At 33.8% G+C, this 22,653-nt stretch overlaps 1 protein-coding gene across 1 annotated transcript; it reads right to left on the bottom strand.

The window, feature by feature from the left end:
- Positions 1-1,822: 1,822 nt before the first annotated feature.
- Positions 1,823-22,310, bottom strand: LOC105761579 (kinesin-like protein KIN-7O). The gene is made up of 34 exons (XM_012579432.2): positions 22,120-22,310; positions 21,924-22,013; positions 20,750-20,868; positions 19,555-19,668; positions 19,394-19,475; positions 18,909-18,976; positions 18,748-18,828; positions 18,454-18,599; positions 18,272-18,374; positions 12,693-12,773; positions 12,443-12,511; positions 12,298-12,357; positions 12,053-12,214; positions 11,132-11,188; positions 9,543-9,788; positions 9,397-9,462; positions 9,124-9,315; positions 8,883-8,987; positions 8,174-8,260; positions 7,834-7,980; positions 7,557-7,670; positions 7,339-7,425; positions 7,046-7,249; positions 6,794-6,967; positions 6,092-6,298; positions 5,875-5,964; positions 5,646-5,786; positions 4,090-4,187; positions 3,184-3,262; positions 2,951-3,094; positions 2,730-2,855; positions 2,508-2,633; positions 2,352-2,423; positions 1,823-2,150 (listed from the first exon to the last, which is right to left on the bottom strand). Exons 1-34 carry the CDS (start codon positions 22,241-22,243, stop codon positions 1,920-1,922), a joined length of 4,092 nt encoding a protein of 1,363 aa, XP_012434886.1. The 5' UTR covers positions 22,244-22,310; the 3' UTR covers positions 1,823-1,919.
- Between the last annotated feature and the right edge of the window lie 343 nt (positions 22,311-22,653).

Raw genomic sequence — 22,653 nt, 5'->3', positions numbered from 1 at the left:
TAACTCAATCAACCACTCTTTAATAATATAAGCATTTGTCAATCACTAATCACACAGCTGAACTGCTAAAACCTTTATCCAATATTGTACGTATAAGTATTATTTTATCCACTCTTCACAAACATAATTTAAAAACTATAATGCGTCATTTATTTAACATATATTTACTTTGTTATTTATTTGGTCCACTTGTTCTAGATTTACCAGTCGTGGTCTCGCCGGTGACTTTTTTTTCGTTTTTTTTTTTTAAATTTCAATTTCAATGAGATAGATTTGCTAAGTGGGCATAAACAGAGAAAAAAAATGGTTTATTCTATTGTAGATCTTGAATTCTTTATCCAAAAATTTGAAATTCATTTACATCAGTGAAATTTTAAAATAATTTTATAATTTTTTTGTAATTTTTCAATAATTATTGTTTTAATGAACCAACCATCATAATTCTTGTTCCATTCATATAAATCATACATGTTAAATTTGATGTAAATTAAAATTTTCTAACTATTTTTCATGTAAAAAATTTTCAACAATTCAATGAATATTAATATATACACTTTTTAAATCGATATGATAAATATTAGATCAATTCAAAATTTTACATGCATAACAAATATAATTATATAAATTTTGGATTATTAAAATATTAACTGTATAAAAATTATGAAAAGATGTAAAATTACTTTAATTTTATACCGACATAAATAGATACCTCCCATTTTAATAAATTTTGATATTTTGTATAATACATGATTCATTTTCATTTAAGAAATAAAAATTTTAATGTTCGAATTTTCAATCTAAAATGAACACATCCACCACCATATCACCATCTAACATCAACCGTGGCATAATTTCAAATTAAAAAGAAATTACTTTCCGTTTTTTCTGTTAGCAAAATATATATTATTTTGACCTTCATTAACAATATTAATAGACAAGGTAATAAGTGAGGAAGATGCAAGTAAACTTTCAATGGTTCTAAAATGATTAAATCTCAAAGATGGAATGTACAAAAAGCAGGTTAAACTAATTAAATCCATCCAATCGGTTTTATATAATCAGTTTTAGTCGGTTCAATTATAAACCGGTTTGAAAAGTCAGATAAAACGGGTTGTATTTGGTCAGTTTCAGTTTTGAAAAACTAAAATCAAATTAATTGAATTTTAAAATATATAAACCCAACAATTAAACTCAATTTAAATGTAAAAATACATTTCACCTTTCAATAAAAAATTAAAGGCTACATTTTAAATAAAATACATAAAAGATTCTAGCTTGGTTAAGATTTATTAATTTCTACCAAAAATATGTTATTAATTTATATTTTAACAAAATTTGAGATTAATCTATACTTAAAAATATTAATTTTTTTAAAAATCTCAATTCAATCACTAAAATCTTAAGTATTTTCTGTCAAAATTTGTCAATTCGAAATTTAGATTAAGCCATCTTCAAATGACATGACATATGATTGACAAAAATAAATATAATAAATTGACAAATTTTGACAAAAACTATTAATTATACTTATTGGATTAGGATTTACAAATTAAAAGAGAAAATTTTAAATTACAGGGACTAACAACATATTTTAACCTTCTAGCTTAATAGAATAAGTTGCCCTTTTTTAAAAAAAAAAAGTGGGCTGCCCTTTTCTATTTTAATTGCTATTAGTGATTTATATAATTTTATTTTAAAAAAGAAAAATAATTTTATTAAATGTACTATTATATACTACTAGTTAACTTGGTGTTTGAATCAAAGACATTTTTTTTTGCCCCTATGGTAAAACCATCAACTATGCATTTCAAAAAGGCAAAAGGACAATTTAAAATGACCTCTTAATCAGTGCAAAAAATAATGCAGTTCTAAAGTTATTAAATTTGGAACACTTACAAGGGAAGGGAGAGATGATTGGATTATTGGCTTGAGGCTGCAGAAGCAAGCTGCTTCTTAAGATTGAGTACCTCAATTGCCTTTGATGCTAACCTTTCCTTCAAGTTCGTCGAAGCTTCCACGAAGTTCCGGTTCATGATATCCGACTCATCCATGGCTTTTTTGTATCGGTAACGGAAAGCATCCAACTGCGCTTGCGTTCCACGAAGCCTCATTCTAAGTTTTGCCATTTCCTTGCCATTGTTGACATGATCCTGTATAAAAACAAAAAGAATGTACTATAGTGTCAGAGATGGAGAACAGGGAAAATAATCGGAAACTACCCGGAAATGGTTTGAGTTACTCGCATGAAAGGATGACAAGAGAGTTCGTATTTAGCATCATCAATTCCATGTAATTTTCAAATTAATGCGTGTCCGATAAATGAAAGTGTGTGCAGTTAGCCAGTTACTTACATTATGCATCTTGACTTCCATGCAAGATAATCTGCTAGCCAGTTCCTCGACTCGAACTTTAGCCTCAACTAACTGTCAAAACAATCTCCCATGATATCAGATAATTCCTAACCTAGTTAGATTGGTAGCGAAAAAAAATGTCATTTTTTAAACAACCATGTCATTAGAATCATTTTTAAGATTTCCCGCTTCGACGCAGGATAATCTGCTAGTCAGTTCCTCGATTTGTGTCTCTAGTTTATCCCTTTCTGTTGAAATGTCCAGAAGTTGATCTTTAAGATTCTGCAAAGAATGAAATAAACTTTTCAGTCTCTAAGAAATAAATTCCCAACCTATAGATTGCTAGCAAGAAAAGAGTCATTATTAAAAATAACCAACCACATCATTAGAATCGTTTTTAAGATTTTCCTTTTCGAGGCAGGATAATTTGCTGGTCAGTTCCTCGATTTGTGTCTTTAGTTCATCCCTTTCTGTTGAAATGTCCAGAAGTTGATTTTGAAGAATCTGCAAAGAATGAAATAAACTTTTCAGTTCCTAAAATGATGATTTCTTATGATTGTTTTTGATAGATTATTTTGCAATGTGCAGAAGAAGAAAACCTGGAGCTCGTCCGAGAGCTGAGGCTCAGAGACCAACTGTTCAATTTTGGCTGATAAATTGTCTCGTTCTCTTTTGATAATACTCAGCTCCTCTTGCGCATGTTGAAGCTCCAAAGAAAGCTTTTCCACTTTTGACTTCAGTGTCTGCAATGAAAATTAGTGTTAACTGTGCATCCCTTAATGATATTATGTTGTGTTTTGATTATGAGCACATGATGAGATACAGAAATTACTTGCTGGGTTTGTTTGCTTTCGGCGTAAATGTTTTCTATGTCACTTTTAAGCTGGTCAATCTCCGAAGACTTCTCAATACTGCAATAATAGAAAGTGGCTTTTTAATTAACTTCACAACCATAAGTTCAGGGTGTAAAAAGCTAGATACTCGTAAATATAGCAAAAAAGGGCAATGTAAAAATGCTAGAACCTTAGGTACAATAATTTCAACTGGAGACAGTATTTCATATTTTTCTAAAGGGATAAAGCAACATTTAATACCTGAACCTGGCAACTTTTCCCAATGTTAATCCATGTGATGGCATGGCCCTCTAATATTGTGCCACATCATCATAGGGACCAAAAAAAGTCCAGGGATCAAGTTAGGAAAAGTTGCCAAGTTCAAGGACTAAATGTTGCTTTATCCCTTTTCTAAACAAAATCGAATGCTCCATTTAGAGTAAAAGAACAGAAATGAGGTGGCACAAGAGCCCTACTAGAAATTACTTTCCTTCTATTAACTTTCTGTCAAACTCATATAGAAAGAAACAGATGCCATATCATGCATTAAACAAGAAGAGTTGATAGAATAGAACAATGTATTCAGAAAGGTTTATACAAAAGGGATTATGCGTAATCCAACAAATATAGCACTAAACACCCACCAAAAACTCATATCCACACAATTAGATATATAATATTTCTAGCACAATATTTAAGTTTGTTAGATCAATATTGCAGCAGATACCATTCCCCCCATCAGCTTTGCCATTACACATCCCTCCAAGCACCTTTTCATTATTTTGAAAACTTCGGATTTGTTTGATTTAGCATCCAAAACAAAGTTTTCGTCTATTGTAGCTACCACATGTAATGCAACCAAGTTTCCATTAAAAGCATACAATAAAGAAACCCAGGAGACAAACCTGCATTTTTTCTCCAGTTCTGCTCTTTCATCGCAGTCTGTTAATCTTTCCCTGAGGTCATTGCATTCTTTTCTGCACAACTCCAACTCTTCCGTCACCTATATAAAACAAAATCATAATCATCTTAACAAATGTCCGTTCTAGATTTTAACATCCAACACCATGATAACAAATGTACATGAAATATAAGTGCTCGCTTGAGTGAATCAAAGCAAAACATATATATTTGTGCATTTTCTTCCCTGTCTATACACATAAATACAAAAAGTTTAAGATATATGATTTTGATAGTAAACTAAAAATTGGTTCGGTTTATCCTGCAAAACTTTCGTTTCCTTTTGATGTTCAATATGCATCCTTTTTTCTTTTTCTTCTGCGGTTGAATATAGAGTTTAAAATCATACTCTTTACTAGTCAATGTACATTTAATGAAAATAAAACAAATTAAAGAGAACTTCCATCAAGAGTGGCTTTTATACGTCTACTGCCTTACAAAAACGTATGCCTAGGTGCAGCAAGCATGTGTCTGATTAAATGTGCCTCGCCCAATAGGGTTGCAGGGCCTATGCACAAACAAAACTGGTTTTTACTAATACTCCATGTTCAGAATTACATCTTGCCTAATCAATTAGAACCAGAAATGACCCTACTGAGTCCCATCTAATTGCCATCTATACACAAGACACTTCAATGAAGAAGCATCAACCAACGATGTCACCCAATAAAACCCACCCCTACCTACACGCAAAATACCATGAATGCAAGGATTGATCAATCCTATAGTTGCAATCAAAACGGCATTGAAGTAAAATATTACAATGGCACATGAATTTTTTTACTGTTTCTTATTCCAAATGATAGCTATGTGCCTCTGTTTATACAACGTACAACAGTTATTCTGGAAAGAAATTAGGATCTTATAACAAAAATTAGCCTATCCCTACAAATCAGTCTTTGACTACAAATCCGGAACAATTATAGCTAAATAATAGGAGATTTACAGCACTATCATATTTACATGTAAAGAATCCATGAGATTCTCCAACAGCAAAGATAGAATATCAAAAAACATTAATAGACGGATAAATAGTCAAACTAGTAGAGTTAGTATATGCATGTCATGCAGGTCTAAATGCTGAAGGAGCTCAACTTCCGCTGAGATGTATCTCCAGCAGCAAAACAACTAAGAATTAAACATTACCATAAAAAGAAATTGGATCGGCAAAGTGAGAGCACCTGATTCAAATAAGATAATGAATGAAAGAGACTGAGACCTTTGCAGTCTTCCACACAAGATAAGAAGTATTAAAACAATTCCAGTTATGAAAGACACAAAATGAGATCGAAAAAGATATGGCAAATCACAAATTCCACAAGCAATTTGTTAACTGCGGTGCAAGGGATAGCATGATGAAAGATCAAATAATATAGAAAAATACTACACAGAAAATAAATAAATTGCTGATCAACAAAAACTTGCAAAATTAAAAATTAAGCCACTTTCAATAATTCAACTAAAGTTCTAAAATCTCCAATGATAAACTTAAGACTCTTACCTCAGACAATTTTTCTGATAACGATGTTATCTGAGAATCGTATAACTTTCTTTTCTCTTCAATAGCTTCAATTGAAGCCTTCTCTCTAGCACACTGTATTGCCTTTTCTTCCTCCATTTCCAATAGTGAATTAGTAAGTTGCTGCAATATCAAAGGCACGGTCCAAAAAACACAATTAGACTACCAAAGACACAAAGCTTTCTTCATAACCAATGATATATTAGACTACCATTGCCAATTCTTCCTTTTCTGCAAGCAAACTCTTAATGGAGGCTTCCATTCCTTGCTGGCTAGAATTAGATTGTTCCAAACTAAGTTTCTGCGCAGTAAGAGAACGTCACATTTAATATTTAAACAAAAATAAGCATGCCACCATTTAACCTTACAGAGGGATAAAAAAATTGAGAAACCAAGGGGATATACTGAGGAAAGCACACGAAGCTCACAAGCCTAGAAAGTTCTTCTTGCAGAGCATTTATTTCTGAGCTTGATATATCCAATTTTTCTGTCAGGACCTCAAATTCTAAAGCCAAATCTTCACTTCTAGATATAGCCTCTTCCCTGTCCCTGCATGCAGCTGCTAATTCCTCTTCCAAGGAAGCTATAGTTGTCTCCATTTCAAAAGCAAGAACCTCCAACTTTTTATAATCTTCCTAAGAGCAGAAAAATAAAAATAGGATTCACATTTTAAGTTGAGAAAAATAAAACTAGATAACAAATAACAAACTGGATCCGTAAGCTATGGAAAGATGTCTGCTGATTCGCTCTTCATAGTGAGAATACGTATCATAATTACTATGTAACACAACCAAGCACATTAAACTCTTAAGACATTTTAGTTCATTCCATATTATACTAGAAATTTATGGCACTAAGTAAAACCACCCTGCAAGTTAGTTTCATGAAGAGATAACTATATTAAAAGATCACATAGAAGTATATAAGGATTATACAAAAAAGAACTGCCTGGTTTCAGTTAGATCTTATAACTTGGACTCACTGGAAAAGTAAGTTCATTATTAGAAAAATGCAGAGAAAGAAAAAGGCCAAATGTTTAATTTCCATTCAGAATTACCACATTTAATTACTTGCCTTTTGCAGTTAGATATTCATTACAGAACCAAGAAAAAAAGATGCATCTTCATCACCTGCATTATCTGCTCAGCTTTTGCCTTTTTTGGATCAAACACCTTTGCATTCCTATCAAAAACTGAATCACGCCTTCTACCAGCTAGTGATTCGCGTTTGTTGATGTCACGCTCAAGAAGAGTCTTTTGACCAAGCAATCGCTTGATCTCTCGTTCAGCAATTGCTTTCTCCCCCTAGAAATGAAAGCAGGTTAATATAGATTGTAACTTAGTGAAGTCAAACTTTAAAATTCAAAACAATTGCCATTGAACCTCAAGTTTTGTCTTCTCCTGGATGATATTCTTAAGCTTGGATTCAGTGTCTTTCAACTTCAATTTTGTTTTCTCAAGATCTTTACTCAAACTCTGATTTTCTCTTGCCATGGAACCTGATGAAAGATATGATATTTCCTTTTCAAGACTCTGAATATGAGAAAGATACTCCAATTTTTCCATGTCATGCTTTTCAAAGAGTTCCTGAAACAAGACTGCTCATGTCAGAGAATGGTATTCTCATAGATGCTATGTATATTATAAAATTGCTAAATGAGACATAAAAATCTCACTGTTAAGAACGCTTCATGGTTTTTAGCCTTTTCTCTTAGTTCCTGCACTTGCTTCTGCAGATCAATGGATTGGTTGTGCAAGAGAAGCTGCAAACAAGGCATCAGCTTACATATTTTATCTTGGAATCCAGATATTGACAATGATTTCATATAATAGATAAGTTTTTATGCAATTCAGAGAATACGTGGTTTGAGCATGTGAATGCAATGTGTCTCACCTTATCATTTTCAAGCTTCAAAGTCCTTTGATGTGTACGATTCTGTAATTCCTTGGTATTTGTAATAATTATTTTTTGTTGTTCAGAGCTCTGACGCATCATATCCTTGAAATCCTGGATAAAATGCATAAAACTAAACAATGAGATGGAGATAGGATGCAAGCGCAAATGGTAAAAATATTGACTTTAGCAGTTATCTTTCAAAGTTAGATTTATCATTCAAAAAAACTACTGCTGATAGGAAGGGAGGTTCTCCCAAGATGTTTCGGGAACTCACAAGAAATTCCTTAATTGTAGCAGAAAAACTCTGAAAAGCCTCATCCACAAGGGATGATAGCTTTTGAGCTACTTCTTTTGACCCTTGAGCTTCAGAAATCAGATCTTCTACTTCCTTTGACAGCTGAATTACAAAATCACAATCCCCCTAGAAAGCAAAGACCCAAAATCAACTTGATGCATTTGACATGAGATTATTCACACAAGATAAAGAACCTGTGTATCCGATGTTATTAACAAGAGAAAAGGAAAAATGCATGCAAAAATGAAGACACGCATGCACATTAAAGGTTGCATAAAATCTTACATAAACACACATGCACAATTTATAGAACACTTACATTCTTTCTTCCCCCAGATTCATTGTAGGCAAGTTCTTCACGAGCCACTCTAGTCTCCTCTCGTGCATTAAGAAGCTCTTTGCAAATCTATAAAGTATTTCACCAAATAGAAACTGTTTTGAAACTAGATTGAAGAAAACAAACCATACCATAGCTTCATAAAAAGCAGAAGGTTCAACTGTTAAATGATAAAGGTGATACTGGCATACACATTAGGATACATGCACATTTGACAAAGTCATTAATATCTAACAATCCATCCAATTAACTACAATAGATGCAAAAGTACTATATAACTTTGATACAACCACTAACGAGCAAAAGATGCTAATGAAGTCCATGATAGACATGTGTGCAGAACCTCTTTTATCTCAAAAAGATGAGAAAGATGATCTTTGGCATCATTGGAAGTTTCATGAAGAGACAAAAATCATTAAAGTTCAATGCCTTACATTTGATCTTGATAAAAACTCCAACAAGAAAATAAATTATTAATATACATATATCAACTCCATAACAAAAGCAGTCCACAAATTATACAGATACTTACTTTCCTATCAATTTGCAACTAATACGTGAAAAAGTTTCAGGAGTCCTTAAGTAATTCCAGCAGATTACCGACCGCAAAAATTAGTGAAGCAGATAATTGCTTGCCAGCTACCCACAGGATAAGCATATGATGGTCATAAATAATTGGTTAAATTATTACCTCATCAAACTTCTCCCTCGCACTTATATTCTGCTCTGTAGCAAGTTCGACAAGACAATTCAGATTTTCTTGGCTTGAAGACTTTTCTGTTTCCAGTATCTCAATCTAAAAGGTAAAAAAATATACATAAATAGACAATAAATAAACCATCAATCTACAAATTCTTGACGATTGCAATGAAAGATGATTTAAGGGGACAAAAGGAGAGGGAGAGATAATTATTAAAAATAATAAAATAAACCTTTTCTTGAAGTTGCTTGATCACAAGAATAGCTTCAGATTCCCTCAACCCAGTATTCTTGTCAGCATAATTTGTTTTGTTCGCGTGAAATGCAGAATGGTCACTAGACTCACTATGTTTCATATTGTGAAGGGATTCGGCCTCAACCAGCTTTCTCATTAAGCAATCAATTTGTATATCACTCATGGTTCTCTGCATAAAGAAAGGAATCAGAATACAGAATGATGACTTTGTGCGCAAATTCATTGCAAATTAACAAGTATAATGAGTAACCTGAGTTTCATATTTCAAAAGCAAATCCTCATATTCTGTTTGCAGTTCCATTAATTCGCTGTCGTCCTGAACCAATAATACATATGAGGGTGAAAAGTTCAATTCAAGGACATCTATACAAAAATGCACAATACAAAGTTACAAACCACAAAGGAGCTTTTCTTTCTTGGTTGTCCTTTTCTCCTGTTTGTTACATGCAGTAACGCACATGGATCAGGAAGAGTACAATCTTCCAATACACTAGCCTTACAATCTTCATCTTGTTTGCATGGGTAGTCATCTTCAGTTTCATTTTCATTCACCAACTCCTCAAAAGCAAGAAGTGGTCCCATATAACGCTTAGATTCAGTCGGTTTAAGTGCGGATGAGTTTGATTGAACACTTGAGCAGGCCTAAAGCACAGAAAATTAATGTTAGCAGGCACCCAATGAGAAAAGATTGATTGTTAGCACAACAAGAATATTTTTCCAGCAAACAGAAACAGAGCAGGGAAGGCAGCCAGACACTGAAAGTCACTACTTGACAAAGGTCCCAGTTACTCTTCTCATCCCTGCCTACGGGGATAAAAACTTCCTCAATCCTACACACATGGAGTTCCGCATGAAAGAAGCCCATTTTTTCCTTTAAAATATTTATTTTCTGTTACCATGCATCTTACAGAATAACAACTGATCAAAATATCAAGCCTTCTGATTCCAGGACAACAATTTAGATCCATGTCGCGGAATTCAATTCAACTAAAGCAATAAGCCACTAAAATAATAACATATCATACATAATCAAAATGCATATACCATAGTATGATAGGAACCAATATCAAACTAATGTACATCAACTCAACCCCTGTTTTATGAATATGTCTTGTAGAGCAGTGTTAAGTTAGTCCAGTTTTATCAACATAGAGGACAAACAAGAAAGACACATCTCCAAAAAGCAATTTTCACCTTTAGGAACCGCCTTTCAAATTCTGTTAATTAATACGGACTATCTAATGATACAAAAACTTTAACATACTATATTCAATTAGAATGTAGAATAACAAGTCTTCTCGTAAAATGTCTACCATTATCCTATGGACCTATACAGATTATAGCCAGTGTAGCTCCAGGTCTTCTTTTCCTTGAAGATAATGTTTCTAGTACAGCTTAGAAAGGAAGATCCATCCCTCCAAATGTAATGAAAAACTTCAAAAATCAAGATTGACCATATTCATGTCAGACATACACTGGTACCTGGCACTCACCCTTGACCCGATTACCATAGTATGCAGAAGTTTCGTATAGCCTATTTAGTTCTTTAAAAACATGAGTAGTTTTAAGAGGAGGATGAGGATAGAAAGAAAAGTTCCATGTCATCCCAACAAATTTTCTACAGTGAACTTTTTCTCAAATACAACATTCTGGTCCCCCATACAGTAGAAATATCCAACAACAAGAAGAAGAAAAAAGAAGAAAATCTTGCAATCATCAATGTCCTCCACGTGCTTATATCATCATAAAATATTTCACACTTTTAACTATCAAAGGAATCCAACATCATAGCCTTTTGCACAAAAACACACTATAATGCACAATCAAACTAGCAAAACCCCTACATCAATGATCGTGTATGTGAGGTACAATAAATCTCACATTGATCAGCTCAGTCCCATAAGGAAATAAGAAATTCTAAAATTCAAGTATATTACAATGCCTAAGTTTTTTACCCAGCTAGAAGCAAGAAACATAAAAGTTACCTCCTTAAGAGCCTCCCTTGCAAGATTTCCAGGGCACCATGTATCTCGCCTCTTTTCCTATAGCCCAAAAAAATGACTCAATCAAGAATTAAGATGAATGGGCAAGATATGCATGTAAGTATATGAGAGCAGACTAACTATGATATATGCAGTATACATCCAACAAAACCACCCAACAATTTCTAAGATACTAAACTTTAAATCAAGTACAATATTTGGTAGTTGCAAGGTTTATCTGCAAACCCTTACTTGATGTACTCAAAGTACAACTCCATCAGAATTGAGATAGCAAAATTCATAATCCCAAAATTCTCTAGGTTGAACTGAAGAATTAAAATTTATAGTTGGATTTAAATTTTTTTTGCTTATGACTCTGAATTCTAAACCCTTCTTTTGGACTTTAGATAGATCTAGAAGTTGAAATTGAACTTTTAAATAATCCTAGATTTGATGAGAGAACTGCAATTTAGCTGAAATTGAAATACTAACTTAAAAAGATAAATTGAAATATGTGATTAGGGCCCTTTAAAATTCAGAATATATTTGACCTAAAATCAGATCCCTTCAAAATCAAATCAAATTCAAACAAAAAATTGGGACTTCAAATATCCAAACTAACCCCTAAAAAATATAGTTCATCATGTTGAAATCTACAAACCAATTTAAATCATGCTTGTCACACAAAACTAATGATTCTCCAATTTAGGTTTCCATTATAGATGACCTAATCCTTTACATTCCTCATTTTATATATTAAAACACAATCAGCTCATCTGATTGCTCTAGCATGAGCTTATGATAGCAGGATTAGATAAACTAGCAAAACTTGAGAGCTTATGTAAAAAGCAAATAACATGCAGAATGAAAGAGAAAGAGAGCTACCCATCCAAAATAGAAAAAGGTACAGTTATTTAGACAAACCTTTTTAACCTGATCTCGACTCTCATCTCTACTTGAGTACAAGACCATAGAGCTCAAGTTTTTTATTTTCTTAGCTTGCTCTTGCAACACCCTTTCACGTTCTACTTGTGCTTTCTTTTCCTCCTCTAGTTCCAAAGCTATCCGCTCTCTCTCCACTTCAGACTGTCAAATGAGCTTAGCAACTTCCATAACATACTCAAACATTCTTTGAAATATAAATAAATCATCAGGTGAAAACTAAGTACCTGCAATAATGTGTTTCGCAAATTGAGTATCTCTTCTTCCAAATGTTCTGAGCGAGAACCCTGGAACAAACAAAACACTCAATGATTCACTATTCTAGAAAACTTCTTTTCAGACATCAAGGAAATCACAAATATAGTTGCAAACCTGCAATTTGGCTCGAAGCTCCTCTATCTCTTTCTTTTGCCGCTTTAGCAGAGCAGCATCAGTTAATATCTAACACACCAAAAAACAAGTTGCGGTAAGATTCAAGTTAACATACATGTTAGACTTGAATTATGAACTTGGTCCATAACAACACAAAAATTTTCCAGTGATTTGACAATCCACTGAGTTCTAAGAAATACCATCAAAGCCAGCAGCAAGAATAAATGTGAAAAGGAAAATCAAAATAAACCTCATTCACACGAGCACAATTTGTAACACGCAATGCCCTGCTTGCAAACTGAAGACTGCTCTTAGTTTCATCTGCATGAATCTGCCGTCACAAGAGATTGATGAAAATGCACCATTGCAAGTACACATAAACTAAAAATGACATTGTAAGTAGCAAAAAATGTTGACAAAGTTCAAATTCATAATAATAAAATCATGACAGCCAGGCACAGCAGAACAGTTTTTTGCTCGCCCCAACCATCCGAACCCGCCCCACCCTAAGTTTTATCTAATACCCCCCAACCCCAACTCTGAAAAGAGTTTTTGATGCCAACCCGACTCATCCCAAAATTTTAAACAATGTTTTATAATTTAATAAAAATAAACCAAATTTATGTTACAAAATCTTATTAGATTAAGAAATTGTAATTAAAATATATGAAAAATATTTATAAATTTAAAATGCAAAAACAATAAATTATAATTTATGAAAAGAAATTAAAACTAAAAGAAGAGCATTTCACTAAAACCTATCCCGAACCAAATTTGAAAAATGAAAAATCCCTTATAGTGTCGGGGGTAGTCAAAACCCAGCTGGTACAGGGTTTTGTCACCCTAAGAATGGGTATTTTATATGCATAATAAATTTAAAAGTAAAAAGTCTTTTGTACTAATTAAACCTTCTATCAGAATCATACGTCAAAATTATGGAACTGAACAGACATTTTTACTTCTAACTTTCCCACTTTATCTTTCTTTTTTCATGTTTTATAACTGTTGAGAGTATAAAACTGTTGTACCAGCATTTGTATAGTTAGTTAGAAATTAAGTAACAGTATGTAATTAGTTATAGTGTTAGTTACATTTTCTGTATATATTTACTGCATTTTTACTCAAAGGAATTAACAGTTATTCATTCAACTCTTTAAGCTTCTTTTCTTAACATGGTATCAGGCTAAACCTTTTCCTGATCATCTTTGATCTAGTTTTCTTCTTCATTCTTCTCTTCTCTTCTTTCGTTTTTTTTCTTCATGGCTAATCCTTCCTCTTTCAATTTGCCATTTGGCCATCCTCTTTATTTGCATCCTTCTGACATGCCAGGAATGCTTTTGGTTTCTCATCAGCTCACTGGAACTGAAAACTATTGCGTTTGGAGCAGGTCTATGCGTATCGCCCTTCTTGCCAAGAATAAGCTTGGTTTTATTGATGGTTCATGTTCCCGTGCTGACTTTGATGCTGATCTAATGCCTCATTGGGATAGATGCAATGCTTTGGTTCTTTCTTGGATCCTTAACACTGTTACTCAGGAACTTTCTGCTGGAATTGTTTTTGCGTCCAATGCTGCCATTGTTTGGAAGGATCTTCAGGAACGATATGACAAGGTTGATGGTTCTCGTATTTACTATCTCCATCGTGCTATTTCCACTCACACTCAGGGAGCTTATTCTATTTCCACTTACTTTACTAAGCTTCGATTATTTTGGGATGAATATGATGTTCTTGTTCCTTCATCTACCTGCGATTGTGATCTTATTCGCCGAAATGCTCAACTTCAACAACAACGTCTTTTTCAGTTTTTGATGGGTTTAAATGAAACATATTCTAATGTTCGATCCCAGATCCTTTTGATGCAACCTTTGCCCACAGTTAATCAGGCTTACTCGCTTGTCATGCGTGATGAAACTCAACGAGAACTTGCTTCTCCACTACCTGTCTCGGAACCTACTGCTCTTCTTAGTCAGCAATCATCAAATTCTTCGGTTTCCAAGAAGCGTTCTGATTTGTCTTGTAGTTATTGTCAAAAACGGGGTCACATTCGAACCGACTGCTATCGCCTCAATGGCTTTCTTGCTGATTTCAAGTTCACCAAGAAGAAATCACCAACTGTCAATCAAGTTGTTGTTCCTTCTTCTGATTCTCCTGCTATGCCTGCTTCTTCACCATCTATTGTTTCGGCTCCTACATTTACTGCTGAACAGTATCAACAGATCTTGGACCTATTACACAAGAACTCTTCTGTGCAAGCTGTAGCTCACATGGCAGGTATATCTTATGCATCTGATCCGATTCATTGGATTCTTGATACTGGGGCTTCTAATCACATGACGCATGCTTTTAATGCTTTAATTCAACCTGTTGCATGTGCTAACAACACTTTTGTTAAATTGCCTACTGGTAACACAGCCACCATCACTCATATTGGTACTCATAATCTTACACCTCATCACACTCTTAAAGATGTTCTTTACATTCCCTCATTCAATTTTAACCTTCTCTCCATTTCTAAACTCACCAAAGATCTCAATTGTTTTGTTTCCTTTTATCCTACATTTTGTGTTTTACAAGACCTTTGCAGTGGAAAGATGATGGGGATTGGTAAGGAACAAGATGGTCTTTTATCTACTCCTCCCTCAACCCTCCTCAACTCCCACTTCCCTACCCGTACCTCTTCCTGTAACATTCTTCAAATGTTACTTCTTTATCTGTTTTTAAGCATGTTGATTACCCTCTGTGGCATGCTAGACTTGGTCACACATCTTTTTCAAAGATGAATAAAATACGCTTTTTACATAATGGCTCTGTGCATTCTCATAACATTCAAACATGCACTGTCTGTCCATTAGCAAAACAAACACGCTTACCCTTTCCACAAAGTACTTCAAGAGAATCAAAACCTTTTACTCTTGTCCATGTCGATCTTTGGGGTCCTTATCGCACTTCAACTCATTCTGGTCATAGATATTTTTTAACCATTGTTGATGACCATACTCGAATGACGTGGATATATCTTTTAAAACTTAAGAGTGATGCCCTTTTTACCTTAAGCAGTTTATTATGTTAGCCAAAACACAATTTTCTGGAATTGTTAAAAGCTGTCATGATGACAATGGTCATGAATTTTTACTAAAGAAGGTACTTTCTTTTTCAATCCTTGGAATCATTCACCAATCATCTTGTGTCCACACACCTCAAAGAAACGGTGTGGCGAACGCAAACACCGTCATCTTTTAGATGTTGCCCGAGCATTAAAATTTCAATCGCATGTACTGTTAAGTTTTGGGGGAATGTGTTTTAACGACTTGTTACTTAATTAATAGGTTACCTTCTGCGAGATTATTTGGAAAACACCTTTTGAGTCTTTGTATAATAGGCCACCAAATCTTTCTCACCTTAAAATTTTGGTTGTCTTTGCTATGCCACAAGAACCAATCTGCATGATAAATTTTCTCCCAAAGCTACACCATCCATTTTATGGGTTATTCTCAAGTCCAAAAGGATATATCCTGTTCAATCTGCTTCCCAAAAATTTTTGTTAGTCGAGATGTTCTATTTCATGAATCAGTCTTTCCTTTTACAACACCCTCCAAAGATCAACCCCTCTTTCCCTTGGATGACAATACATTTGGTTCTTTGCATGATCCTGATTTTCTTTTTACCACTTCAACACCACCACCACCACCTTCCCTCCCTACTTCCTCTATTTCTTTTACCCTACCAACATCTTCCTTACCCTCTTATCCTTCTCAAAGAAGCACCCGAAACACCAAACCACCTGTCTGGATGCAAAATTACATTTGTCCTACTTCTTCATCATCTTCTACTACTGCACAAGGTCAGTATTCAATCTCCAACTTTATAACATGTCATCACTTACCTTTACACACTCAATGTTTCGTTGCTTCCATCTCTACCACCTCTGAACCTCGAACCTACCAAGAGGCCATTCAACATGATTGTTGGAAAGCTGCGATGCAACAGGAAATTCAAGCTTTAGAAGCAAACTCAACTTGGGAGGTTGTTCCACTCCCACCAGGAAAACGTCCCATTGGCTGCAAATGGGTGTTTCGAATCAAATACCATTCAGACGGCACTATTGAACGCTATAAAGCCAGATTAGTGGCTAAAGGCTATAGTCAAAAGGAAGGTACTGATTTTCAGGACACGTTTTCCCCAGTTGTTAAGCAGGTTACAGTCCGAATTGTTATTGCTCTTGCTGCTTTATTTGACTGGCCTCTCATTCAAATGGATGTCTATAATGCATTTCTTCAAGGTGACCTTCATGAAAAAGTTTACATGCACTTACCTCAGGGATTTGGCACTCCAGGGGGCAATCATGTATGTAGACTGCTCAAATCCCTTTATGGATTAAAACAGGCCTCAAGACAATGGAATTTGAAGCTCAGTGAGGCTCTCATCAACACCGGTTATGTTCAAAGTAAGCATGACTACTCTATGTTCATCAAATCGTCTGGTAGCAAAGTTGTTATTTTGCTCATTTATGTTGATGATCTCTTGATCACTGGGAATGACAAATCCTTAATTGAAGACTTACAAGCAACTCTTTATCAGAATTTCAAAATGAAGAATTTGGGTACTCTCAAGTATTTCCTTGGCATAGAAATAGCAAGATCTAAAGAGGGTATCATTATGAATCAGAGAAAATATGTTCTTGAACTTATTAATGATCTTGGTTTGACAAATGCAAAGCCTGCAAATACACCCTTGGAGCGAGAATCTAAAATGACAAGTCCGGAATATGATGCGACACTAGACATACGATGCGAATCTGAAATTAGAAGATGCAAGCATATATCAAAGATTAATAGGAAGACTCTTATATCTCACCAATACTAGACCGGATATTGCATTTGGTACAACACCTTAGTCGGTTTATGCGAAACCAAGAAGGAACATTATGAGGTCGCTGCGTGTTGTGAGATACCTCAAGAAGAATCTGGTCAAGGTATTTTTCTCACAATGAAGGAAGGAACAACAGATATACATGCATATTGTGACTCTGATTGGGCTTCATGCAACATGACTAGAAAGTCAGTTACAGGATATTGTGTCAAACTGGGAAATTCTTTGATTTCCTGGAAATCCAAGAAACAGAATACGGTATCTAGATCATCTGCAGAAGCAGAATACAGAAGTATGGCTACCACAGTTGCAGAGCTAGTCTGGTTGAAAGGTTTATTAGCTGAGTTGGGAGTTAAAATTTCAAAACCAATGTTGTTACATTGTGACAATCAAGCTGCCCTTCAAATAGCTTCAAATCCGGTCTTCCATGAAAGAACAAAGCACATTGAGATAGATTGTCATTTTATTCGAGAGAAAATTCAAAAAGGTGACGTGGAAACAAAGCACATCTCAACAAATGAACAAATGGCAGATTTACTCACTAAAGGATTAAGCATTCCTCAGCACAAATACTTAGTGACCAAGTTGGGAATGAAAGACATTTTTCATCCTCCAACTTGAGGGGGCATGTTGAGAGTGTAAAACTGTTGTACCAGCATTTGTATAGTTAGTTAGAAATTAAGTAACAGTATGTAATTAGTTATAGTGTTAGTTACATTTTCTGTATATATTTACTGCATTTTTACTCAAAGGAATTAACAGTTATTCATTCAACTCTTTAAGCTTCTTTTCTTAACAATAACTCCTTGACTCTATGAAAACTCAGCAAGTGACAACGTCCAGCCGTCCAGTTAAATTAGTCTTCGGCTCTTAATAATGCATATAAAGAGAAACGTATGAAGCTCTAATGAAACATACACAAAGATGATATCAACTACAAACGATTTTAAAGATTACTACCTGTGCAAGTGTGATATTGCATATTATAGCGGTATTTGCATTGCCTCCTAAAGCAGGTTGCAATATACGTGTAAGTTTGCTATCTCGATATGGAACGTGACCCCTGCAAAATGTTCTTAATGTCATTAATATTTGAAAATAATAGCACTTCAATTTAGTTCTCAAATTCTAGAAGAACATACCCTTGACTTTCAGCACCTTCACTCAATTTTTTAATCACAGTTCCTAATGTCATCAAGCTTTTATTAATATGGGAACCTTCCTTTAGTCGAACACCTTCTGCACCAGTTTTAGCAGCACGTTCTGATCCAGCAAGGTCTACTAAATTCTACAAGAAAAAGAACAAAAAAAATATTGAAAACAAATGTTATTAGCATAAATAAGACTAAACAAGATACTCATTGACAACTAGCAAAACATTTTATCAATCTATTAGTCATAAAAGAAGAAATATGTTTTTCATTTTAATAACATACCAACACTGATACTCGAACAGCATCGCAAGAACTAACTGAATCTCCACCTCCGTCTTCAGTTCTATCCCGACTCTCAATGATCTATATATAGCTACTACAGTAAGACAAATATGCAAGTGTAATCGTATTACAATTAAGATGACAGAATACTAATAACTTACCATGCGAAAAATGGTATGTGATCGACTACTGTGTAAGTTCATGTTTGTCTCGCCAATATGCCTGTGGGCTGAATTTTGGAACACAAAAATAAATAAATAAATAAATAGAATGTAATCAAAGAAGAGAAATTAAAATTTTTAAGCTGCCAATTGATCAATAGTTCAATTGGCGCAGTTGCTATTGCAACAACTAGAACGACGTGAGTTCGAGCGCGCTTGAACACGTTTTCCTCTGGTTTAAGGGTTGGGGAGGGAATATGGGTAGAAGTGAGCATTGTATAAAAAAAATTACAATCTAACTCTTCCTCTCTTTTTTCCTTTGTCACAATTTCCTCCGTTTCTATTTCAAATACAATCATCATAAAATATCTTTTCTTAGAACACCAATGACAATTTAACTCAAAAAGTATAAATTAAATGAAGAATTTCAAAAAAAAAAAAAAAGCATGCAAAAATGAAGTTCATCAAAAAGATGAAAGAAATACATTCTCCAAACTCCATCAAGTCAAGCACTTGCTGAGGAGAGGCAACAATCTCTTCTCGTAAGCCAGCAACATATATTCCCCTCTACATTTATGAAAAGAAAATTATTCACTCCTAAGAAATAGGAAATTATGTAGAAAACACGAACTGTGAATTTTAATACCTCTATACTTTCATGAATCTGTAATTTTCGATGCTCAGGGGCTAACAAGTCATTTATTTCTTCATTATATATTTCCATATAAGACATTCGAAGAAGAAACTCTCGATCCACATCCTGAAATAAAAGATATAAAAGAAACACTTCATATGAACACAGTTTTAAAACATTTTAAGAAAATTCTGCTTAACATAGAAAGTCAGTTACTAGATAGTCAAATTTAAAGAAATTTGTATTTGCATGTTTACTTGATATCACTTCCCTTGCTTATTTTATGTCTGCAAACTGAAACTTCATCATTTGAATGCAAAATAGCTTAAGATTTTCATAATGTTATAAAAAATAAAAATTTATGAAATCATCATTAGCTTTCCCAAATAGCTGAGGAAAAGCCAAACAATTTAACCACAAGAATAATTACAAAGCACCAAGCTATTCCCATTCTTCATTGCGTTGTTGTTTTTCATTGCTTTTGAAAAGTAACGTGAAGAAGTGCTTTTGAAAATTTTAGTTTAAGTTTTAAGTGTTTAGTATTGTTGTCAAAAAGTGTTTTTGAAAAATAAAATTTCTATTTTACACATGATGTTGTAAAATAAAAAATATGCATCTAAATGATGTTAAAGTTCATTAATATTATGATATTTCAATAAAAATATAAGAAAATAATATTATTAATATTTTATATATGAAATATAAAATTTAAATATTTTTAAGCAATTAATATGAATTGTTTGTAAAATTTAATTTGAATATATAAACTATATTTTAAATATTAAAAATAATTAATACAAATTCAATATATAATATTATATATTTAAAATAAATCTCAATAGGAAAATAATTGTATAACCAATATAAATATTACAAAGATACACTGGATTATAAATGAGGGTTTAAAATGTTATTTGAGTCTAAAAAGTGTTTTTTCTAAATTTCTAGCTTTTACATTTGGGTTGAAATGCATTTTTAACCACCCTTTTCTTTATTGATTATGGTGCCAAAAGCGTTTTGGCTCCAAAAACATTTTCGTGTGAAGAAAAAAATCAAAATATTACTTACCATTGCAATAATTAGAACAGTAGCATACATTCTTCTAATTTCATTTTCTTCCATTAAAATTTTCCAAATAGATTATTCAAGTTCCAAACACATACATAACACAATATTTTGATAGCTAATGAGTGCTGGTATGCCTTACCTGTTGTATTATGTCAAATAAATCATGCACAGCACGAGGAATGACCCCGGGTTCAGTCGCCGAACCCCGCATTGTATGGGTCTTTCCACTGTTAGTTTGTCCATATGCAAACACTGTACCTAAAAGAAAAACAATTAACTTGAGAAACCACAAGAGGCGCATATCATGAGTACAACGCAAATTTTCATGCAGTCAGACTAACTTCAACTGATTAGACTTAGTAAATTACAGGACAAGGCATAAGACAGCACTTTTTTCTTTTCTTTTCTTTTCTTTTCTTTTCTTTTGCTTTTTCTTTTACCTAATTGAAGAAAAAGCATTTCAAGAAAAGAAATCTAACTGAAAACTCTATAATACATTACACCGATTCAGCACTAGAAAAGGCTCCTTAATATTTGGCGGCTCATGCTAAAAAGCTTCTAATACTTAGAATGAGTAACGTTAAGCATGCACCCTAAACCAACCAAAGACAAGGCCTTAGCAAATTCTAAACTTAACAAATGTGAGACAAAAGCATTCAGGGGTAGCAAATAAGAAAAGCCACGGCAACAAGTTATTGTGACTGTGATACCATATTAAGCATTGCCTACAACAAATTGGCGATAAGTGACTGTAACACCAGAGCAAATTGTAAGTCTGTAACCATAGCCAACATGGGATAACACCACAACTACAAGCACTAGCTCCAATACAGAATTAGGAGACTATAGATGGCTCAAAGATAATGTAATAAATACTAGTAAGCTGGATTCAAGCTGCATCGTTTGATGCCAAGGTTCCAACCAATGTTTTTGGAACTGGACCAGTGGTCGAACAATTCTAACCACTGGTTCCCGGTTCAACCAGTCAATCCGGTTCAAATCAAATAAATTATTAAGAAATTCATAAAATTAAAAAATCCAGTTCAACCAGTTTTTTTGCCTTGTTTCGGATCAGTGTACCAGCCGGTTCCCAGTCCAACTGGCAGATCCAGTTTGGTTCCTATAGGATTTAGTTAGAAAATAAGCATTGCCCACCTCAACCCCCCCCCCCGGGCATCCCCAGAATAGCCAAATTATATGTTCAAAACCCAAATTCGAACAACTTGTTGGAACCTAATATTATTAAAACACATAAAGAAAGTCTTCCAGTATTCGTACTTTCAAACTTCAAAATCAAATAAATTAAATGGTACCATTGAATCCACGAACTGCGGCCGCCACAATCTCTTTGGTACGAGCTTCGTAAACCTCTCCAGTCTTACAATCCTCACCAAATATCCGATCTAGATTTTCAAAAAAAAAAAAAGCAAAAATGCCAAAAAATTATAAGAAAAATGAACTTGAAAAATAGAATGCAACAATTGATTATTTAGAAAGTAAATTTAGTACCAAATTCGAACTTGGTGGAGTGATTGGGGATGAAAATGGAATTGGCTGAGATTCTCCAAGGGCTTGTCTTTGCGTCCTCTGAAGATAGCGGTCTCGACCGTACGGTCACATGAATTCTCTCCATTTCCAATTTCACGGTTTATCAGTTCAGAGAGGAAAATTGCTGCTAAAGAGTTTGAAATTTTCCCTATTTGGGACTTTTGCTTTTATTTTCCCGCCTTGAAGATTTTCCGCCGAGTATGGAAGTGTCGAAATTACCATAATGGTCCTATGCTTTATATTTTTCTTTTGGGATAAAGCAATGTTTAGTCCTTGAATTTAACAACTTTTCTCAACTTGGTCCTTACGCTTTTTTCCACATTAGTCTTGGAACTTAGAAATATTTTCTAATTCGGTCCCTGAACTTAAATTAACACTTTCAAATAGTGCCATGTGATCACTTAAAAATTTTATATAAAATCCATTTTTTAAAATTAAAAATTAAATGATGACATGATACAATCTCAGAATGTTATGTCATCATCCCATAACAAA

Source organism: Gossypium raimondii, chromosome 11, assembly GCF_025698545.1.
Source record: "Gossypium raimondii isolate GPD5lz chromosome 11, ASM2569854v1, whole genome shotgun sequence".
NCBI classification, from domain to species: Eukaryota; Viridiplantae; Streptophyta; class Magnoliopsida; order Malvales; family Malvaceae; genus Gossypium; species Gossypium raimondii.
This window is presented reverse-complemented; position numbering and strand designations above follow the sequence as displayed.

Coding starts and splice junctions, on each gene's coding strand:
- LOC105761579 (XM_012579432.2), bottom strand. CDS start 22,243: ATGGAGAGAATTCATGTGACCGTACGGTCGAGACCGCTATCTTCAGAG. Junction 8,988..9,123: donor TCAAGCAACTTCAAGAAAAG/GTTTATTTTATT, acceptor TTTACCTTTTAG/ATTGAGATACTGGAAACAGA. Junction 5,965..6,091: donor AAGAAGAACTTTCTAGGCTT/GTGAGCTTCGTG, acceptor CTTACTGCGCAG/AAACTTAGTTTGGAACAATC.